Raw genomic sequence first — 8006 nt, forward strand, 5'->3', positions numbered from 1 at the left:
AAAAATATTTATTTTATTATTTTTTTTTTTTTTTTTTTTTTTTATTTTATTTAAAAAATAAATTTATTTTTATTAATTTTTTTTTTTTTATTTTTTTTTTTTTTTTTTTTTTTTTTTTTTTTTTTTTTTTTTTTTGAAAGAATAATATAATTTGTGATTTAAAAAAAATCATATTATTTTATTTTATTTTATTCCTTTTCATGTTTAGCTACCCGTGGATATGGAGTTTTTGCATACCTCAGGTTGGTATTAAAAAAAATAAACAATAAAAAAAAAAAAAAAAATATACACATATATATATATATATATATATATATATATATTTATTTATTTATTTAAACAGTTATAAATATGAATATGTTTATCTAATAATATATCAACATGGTATCGTATATGTTCCTTTTTTTCAGATACATTAAACATACTAGTAGGATCCACTTTAAAAAAAAACACTAACCCTTGTGAGACTTCATGGGGAATAGACGATTTAGTAATATACTATAAATGAAGGAGAAGTAAATATGTCTCTTAACATTATAAAAAAATAAAATGAAAAATGAAAAATAAATAATAAAATTAAAAATTAAAAATTAAAAATAAATGGTATATATATATATATATGTATACATTATCATTATATTTAATTTTTTTCTTATTTGCTTATGGAGTTATTTCCTTTATTTTTGTAATTATATTTTTATATGGTGTTAATATATTTATGTATGTATGTATATATATATATGTCTTTGTGCTCACTTCAATTTTGACTTAAAATCCAATCAATGGTCAAACCTTCAGAATTGGTCTTATTAATATCTGCACCTACTGATTTTAAAAAGTCTACAACATTTAGTTTTTCTGAGTATGCTGCCATATGTAAAGGTGTGTCACCATAAGAATCTTCGACATTAATATTTGCACCTTGATGTACTAAATATTTTACTATATCTATATATCCTCTATCACATGCATAATGTAACGGTGTTAACCCACTGGAATTTTTTTTATTAATTAATGAAGGATTATGTTTTAAATTTTTTTTTATACTTGCAAGATCACCCATAACAACATGTTGACATAAAATATCACATATATTATTATCATCATCATTATTCTCATTTTCTAAATGTTTTTTATTTTGTTCTTTGAAAGGTTTCATTTTACTTACTGTTTTGGAAAATTTCATATTGTCATCATTATTTAATTTCTCTAAAGCGTCTGGAAATAATTTATTAAAATATTGTACATATAAATATTTACATGTATTTTTATTTACATTATAACAATTTTTCCAAGCTTTTCTTTTTTGTATTTCAATAAATTCCATGTTATTATTATTGTTATTGTTTTTGTTATTATTATTGTTATTATTATTGTTATTATTATTGTTTGTGTTTTTGTTATTTTTATTTTTATTTTTTTTTTTTTTTTTCCCATCTATATTTGATATATTTTCTATATTATTATATGATGATGTGTCATTATTATTTGATGATGTGTCATAATTTTTTGATGACGTGTCATAATTTTTTGATGACGTGTCATAATTTTTTGATGACGTGTCATAATTTTCTGATGATGTGTCATAATTTTTTGATGACGTGTCATAATTTTTTGATGATGTGTCATAATTTTTTGATGATGTGTCATAATTTTTTGATGATGTGTCATTACTTTTTGTACTTTCTTCTTCATTTCGTAATATCATATTACCAATTGTTGCCTGCTTAAATAATCCATATAAATGTAACCATTCTTCTGTTTTTAATTTAGTTCTATACATTTTTACAGCGTTACATGTTTGTACAAATTTTTGTTCTAATTCCTCATTTGATAAATCTACTATAATATCTTTGTCTATTATAGGGAGCTGTATGCTCTCATACCTTTTCAAAAAACTACAGGAATATTGTACTATCCAATTTTTCAAGGAATATAATTTGTTTAATATATGTTTTGTATTTTCATTATAATTTTTTAATAAGTAAATAAATGCAAGACCTGTTAGCACATTGAAAAATATAACTGGTTTATTAATGTTCTTTAACATACTTTACACGTTTAAAATGAAGTAAAATAAATATAAATAAATAAATAAATATATATATATATATATATATTATGACGATTAAGAAATAATATATTTATAATAACAAATCTTTTAAATCTTTCTTTTATATAACAATATCTATTTAATAAATATTAAAATATCAGTGGTGTAATTTTAAATAACACATATATCTTAACAATTATTTGATTATCCATAAGTAAATATATGAAACATAAAAATGAACATACACACATAAATATATATATATATATATATATAATATGACTTATTATAAGATAAGGTTAATTCTTTATAATAACACACATTCATATACAATAAACATTATTTACAATAAATAAATATATAAAGAAAAAAAAATTATACTTAGTGTCAATTTAACATAATGTTCTTTTATATAATAATCATATAAATCTAAAAGGAAAAAATTATGTTTAAGTCCCCATATAATCAAGAACAAAATGGTATATGTTCAAATAATAAAATGTATACATATATATAATATATATATTATATGAAAAATAAATTATTGAACTTTTTATATATATATATATATATATATAGGATTTTCCTTTTAAGTAGTAAAATAATCATAAATATATAAAAATGTAATTTTTTTTTTTATGTTTTGACCATATTTTTGTTCTGATTTATCATTATTATTATTTAAAATAAAAAAATCAAAGGGGAGGGGGGGAAAAAAAAAAATGAGATATAAGTAAATATATAAAAAATATTATATCTCCATATATATATATATATAACATATATGTAATGTATATATGTTCATGTAGTATTATATTGATTTTATTTAAATTGAAGAAATTATTAAAATATATATTATCATATAAAATTTTATGTATGTATTTATTTATTTTTTTAAATATATCTAATTATTTATATATCACATATAATTAAGAACTGAACATTTAAAAAAGAAAAAAAAAAATAAAATAAAATAAAATAATTATATATATATATATATTTATTTATTTATCTATCATTTTCTATATATTTAATTGTTATAATAATGTAGAACTAGAGTAAATAAAAAAATAAACATACATACATACATATATATATATATATATATATATATATTTTATTCATATTTATGTTTATATTTTATGATTATTTTTTTTGAACGGTGAGCATTAGAATGAACCAGGAAGAAGAGGACGAGGCCCAAAAATTTTTGGGAAATTTCATAAACGTTATTGATCCTAGTGATATAAATAAAAATCGAAGAGACAAAAAGAAGAAAACAAAAAAAGAGAAAAAAAAAGAAAAGAGAGAACATTTAAAAGAAAAACGAAAAAAAAAAAGACCAGAAGAAAAGAAAAGAAAAAAAGAAAAAAAAAGAGAAGCTTTATTAAAAATATTAAATAATTTAAATGAAGAAGAAAAAATAGCTTTTTTAAAAGAAAGAAAACTTTCAGAAATAAAAAAAAAAGAAGAAAAAAAACAATTCTTAATCAAATCATATAATGAAGGATATAAAATATGTTTTAATTGTAGTTTTCAAAATCTTATGGAAGAAAAAGAAATATCCAGTTTAGCTAAACAAATCTTTTTATCATATCATTATATGTTAAAAAAAAAAGTACCTGTACAATTTCATTTTACACATATGAATGATAATGATGATATCTCATCCACGTTAAAAAGATATTCTTTCGATAAATGGATGGTACATATACATAAAGATGATTATTGGAATATATTTAATAAAGACAAAATAGTTGTGTTATCTCCAGACGCTTCAGAGGTTGGATGAAAAAAAAAAAAAAAAAAAAAAAATATATATATATATATATATGTACTTTTTTTATTTTTATCATTTTACCACTTAATTGTATAGGAATTAGAGGAAATAAAAAAGGATGAAGTATATATTATATCTGCCCTAGTAGATAGGAGTGTTTCAAAGGTTTTAAAAATGCAAAAAAGAGTAGAAATAAACTTTAACCCTTAAATATAATAATATGTAAATATTATTATATATATATATATATATATTTTTTTTTTTTTTAGAATTTATCTTTTTATCAAGCATCCCTTCATGGTTTGAAGACAAGGAAGCTACCTTTAGAAGTAAATTAAAATAGAAATAATAATAATAATAATATATATATATATATATTTTTTTTTTATTTATTCATTTTATTTTTTTCCTTTTGTAGAAATATATAAAAAAAAAAAAAAGTAACGTACTAAATGTAAATACAGTAGTCGAAATTTTAATACATTATATAAAAACACCCAACTGGTTGAAAGTTTTTGAAACTTGTATTCCACAAAAAAAAGTTATGTGTTTCTTTTATGATTCTTCTTCAAGTGTAAATGAAGACGAACGAATTATAAAAGTTGACAATGAAATTTGTATAAATGAAAAAAAAGATATCCAAGTACATTTTTAAGCATACACAATCATACAAAAGTATTATATATATATATATATATATGTAAATATATTATTATTATTATTATTTTATATATTTATTAATTTTATTATTATTCTTTTCTTTTCTTTTCTTTTTTTTTTTGTAATTAAATTCTTCATTATTATTAATTGTCAATTTTGTTATTCATTATTTTATTTACCCATATGCCTCCATTTATGTTTTGTCAATTATTATATTGATCTCTGTCTTAATTAAATAATATATATATATATATATATATATATATGAACAAAAAAAAATTAAATATTTTTTTTTTTTTTTTTTTTTTTTTTTGAAATTCCAATATTTCATTTTAATTTAGGATAATATAAAATATTGGAATATATTTTATTAAATTAATTTTATTTATATTTTAACTACATTTCTATCTATGTATTGAACAAATGTTTATATTTCTTTTAAAATTAGAAACAACAGTTACAATCAAAGGGACAATTTTTTGTGTAGCCACCCTTTCCTATAAAAAGAAAAAAATTGACATAATACAAATGTATGATGATGATATATATATATATATATTTTATTTATTTAATATATACATATACACATAAATATATGTTTAAGAATAGCTCACCCATATTTAATTCATCCATAGAATATATGGGTAATCCGTCTGGAGTACGCAATCTTTCTGATTCTATTTTTTTTTTATTATTTGATATTTTATTATTATTTTTTTTATTTGCTTCATTTTTGTTTATTAGTTTATTATCTTCCTTTACCTTTTTATTATTATTTTCTTTAACTTTTATATTACTAAAAATATCCTCTATATTTGACTTGGCTTCTATAATTTCCTTTTCTCTTTTTTCATTATTATTCTTTTTTTTTTTTTTTTTTTTTTTCTTTTTTTTATCTTTTTCTGAAAGAGGAAAACTACTACTATTATCTGCCTTCTTTTCTTTTATTTCTTCTTCATCATCCATTATGTTTAAAAAAAAAAAATTATTTATATTTACAGATTTTTTTTTTTTTAAAAGTTATAATGACTATAAGATTTAATATATGATAAAAACAACATGCCTCAAAAAAAGTTACAAATTTTTCTAAACTATTGAAAAGAAAAAAAAAAAAAAAAAAAAATATTATATATATATATATATATATATATATTAAAATAAATTATATTTATAAGTATTTAATGATACAAATTATTTTATATATTATAATTTATGATATTCTCTCATAATATTAATACATATAATATATTTCCTTCTAAGAGCAATAATATAAAACTATTATTTATTATTATACTTTATAAAACAACATTTATATAATTTTATTATATGCGCATAATAAAATAAAATAAGTATTCTTATATAATAATAACATTATATAAACAGATATATTTTATCTATTTACAACATTTATAAGTATATATAAATATAATATTATATTATATTATTTTCTACACTTAATATATAATTCTGTTTATTTTTATTTTTTTATTCTTCAAATAATTATTATTTAAAAATTAAATTATTTTCTTTTTTAAAAAGTTTTCAAATAAAAAAAAAAAAAAAAGAAAAGAAGAATATATTACATTAAATTATACAATATGTTATATTAAATATAAAATATAATTTTTATATGCCATAATAAACATTTATATATATATATATATATATATATTTTATATACAATATATCATAATTAAAAGATTTAAATGATTCACAAATATTATAAAATGTAAAAAAAAAAAAAAAAAAAAAAGGAAAGAATTATTAACAACATATAAGCAAACTCCATATAATATTAAAAATAAAAAATATGGTTATTTTCATAATATTATAAAATATATTGAATTAAAAAAATAAAATAAAATAAAAATATAAGAAATATACACATACATTATATTTAAATAAATTATAATAAAGAAAATTTTCAAATAAGATATTATCTACACCATCACAATATTATATATATAAATTATTATACATTATTAAAATATAAACATATTAATATTATTTATTCCTTCATTTGTAATTACTTACACATTATTAAGCTTCTCCACAATTTAGTATTGTCCTTTGCTTCTCATATAATTTAATTTTATAGTTTATTCCAAGAAAATAAAAAAAATATTCACTTGATGGTATCACACTTTTCATTTAATTGTACAAATAAAACTATAATATGTAATGGTCAATTTTTACATTTTGTAATATAACCATGTAATATTTCTAAGATAATAATATGATATTTTTAATAGATTTATAAAAAAATAAATAAATAAATAAAATATAATATAATATAATGTAATATAATTTCTATGATCATACATTTTTAATTATTTTCTTTTCTTTTGTTCTGTTGTGTTGTGTTTTGTTTTATTTTATTTATTTATTTATTTATTTTTATTTTTTTTTTTGTTCCTCCTTCAGTCTTCTTTTTCATCTGCATTTGACTTATTATCTTCTTTGTTCATATTTTTCATTTCTCTTTCTTTATTCCATCTTTCAATTTTTTCTCTTCGTTCGGCACTATTTTCTCTTCTTGCGTGTTTATAGCTTCTGTCTTCATCATCGTCATCATCTTCATTATCACTTCTATTTTTTCGTTTTGATGAATGATGATGACTACTACGTCTATCTCTTTTATATTTGTCTTTTCCTTCTCTATAACTTTCACGACGTCCATCATCATCTGAATCGTCTTTTCTTGCTCTTCTTTTTTTATATTCAGGATATTTTTTATACATTCTCCTATATAGTTTTCTTTTAACAGTTCTAGGAACATGTTTGATATGCATAAAATTACAATAACCGCCTCTTCGACATTGACCTTCTACAAATTGTCGACAGCGTGCTTCTCTAAAATCAGTAACTGGTGTATACTCAATTTGTAATGGTTTTCCCGCATAAAATCTACCATTTAACTCGTTTACCGCCTTTTCAGCATAATCCTCATGTGTATATTTAATATACACATTACCAATAATATGATCACCTATATTATCACAAACAACCATATCTTCAATCTCTCCATATTTCATTAATTCATCAAATACTTCTTCATAAAATTCTTCAAAATGGTCAGCTGCTTTATCTAATACTTCATCTTCTACCATTTGCCCTTCTGCTATTGCAACAGCTATAGGTGGGTTATCATACATATGTCTTATTACTAATGTCTGAGCACAATTTGGTTTATAATGACTTCTACTACATTGATCACCATGACGGCAAGCACCTATTTTCCAAAAAAAAGGACAGTTAACTCTGTCCTCTTCTGTCCCAATAATTCGAGCTAAATGCTCAGCCATATTTATATATATTTGTAAATAAATACATATATAGCTTTTTTTTTTTTTTTTTTTATATTATTATTATATCAAGCCAAAAATAAAAAAAAAAAAAAAAAAAAAATATATATATATATAGCTAGTTGCGCATAAAATTATATATTTTTTTTCATAATATACATGTACATATATATATAAATTATTAAATGGTCATATATATTTTGGACCA

General features: G+C 18.7%; 5 protein-coding genes across 5 annotated transcripts in view; 2 read left to right on the top strand and 3 right to left on the bottom strand.

The window, feature by feature from the left end:
- PRSY57_1117300 (hypothetical protein) overlaps window positions 1-508 on the top strand; it is a gene marked incomplete at both ends in the record, with an annotated part of 2240 nt that extends 1732 nt beyond the window's left edge. Inside the window, 2 exons of the mRNA XM_020114944.1 lie at window positions 209-242; window positions 411-508. Of these exons, the coding sequence (XP_019970313.1) occupies window positions 209-242; window positions 411-508 (132 nt within the window). The remainder of the gene's footprint in view (window positions 1-208; window positions 243-410) is intronic.
- Window positions 509-757: 249 nt separating this feature from the next.
- Window positions 758-2050, bottom strand: PRSY57_1117400 (acyl-CoA-binding protein, putative; the record flags this gene model as incomplete). The annotated part of the gene is made up of 1 exon (XM_012908138.2): window positions 758-2050. One exon carries the CDS (start codon window positions 2048-2050, stop codon window positions 758-760), a length of 1293 nt encoding a protein of 430 aa, XP_012763592.2.
- Window positions 2051-3227: 1177 nt separating this feature from the next.
- On the top strand, window positions 3228-4488 carry PRSY57_1117500 (tRNA m(1)G methyltransferase, putative; the record flags this gene model as incomplete). Its single annotated transcript, XM_012908139.2, has 4 exons — window positions 3228-3836; window positions 3930-3998; window positions 4103-4162; window positions 4252-4488. 4 exons carry the CDS (start codon window positions 3228-3230, stop codon window positions 4486-4488), a joined length of 975 nt encoding a protein of 324 aa, XP_012763593.2.
- A 449-nt stretch (window positions 4489-4937) lies between these two features.
- Window positions 4938-5459, bottom strand: PRSY57_1117600 (conserved protein, unknown function; the record flags this gene model as incomplete). The annotated part of the gene is made up of 2 exons (XM_012908140.2): window positions 4938-4990; window positions 5108-5459. 2 exons carry the CDS (start codon window positions 5457-5459, stop codon window positions 4938-4940), a joined length of 405 nt encoding a protein of 134 aa, XP_012763594.2.
- A 1454-nt stretch (window positions 5460-6913) lies between these two features.
- On the bottom strand, window positions 6914-7798 carry PRSY57_1117700 (splicing factor U2AF small subunit, putative; the record flags this gene model as incomplete). The annotated part of the gene is made up of 1 exon (XM_012908141.1): window positions 6914-7798. The coding sequence occupies one exon, from the start codon at window positions 7796-7798 to the stop codon at window positions 6914-6916; it is 885 nt and encodes a 294-aa protein (XP_012763595.1).
- Between the last annotated feature and the right edge of the window lie 208 nt (window positions 7799-8006).

The sequence above is a fragment of the Plasmodium reichenowi genome, chromosome 11, assembly GCF_001601855.1.
Source record: "Plasmodium reichenowi strain SY57 chromosome 11, whole genome shotgun sequence".
NCBI lineage: Eukaryota > Apicomplexa > Aconoidasida > Haemosporida > Plasmodiidae > Plasmodium > Plasmodium reichenowi.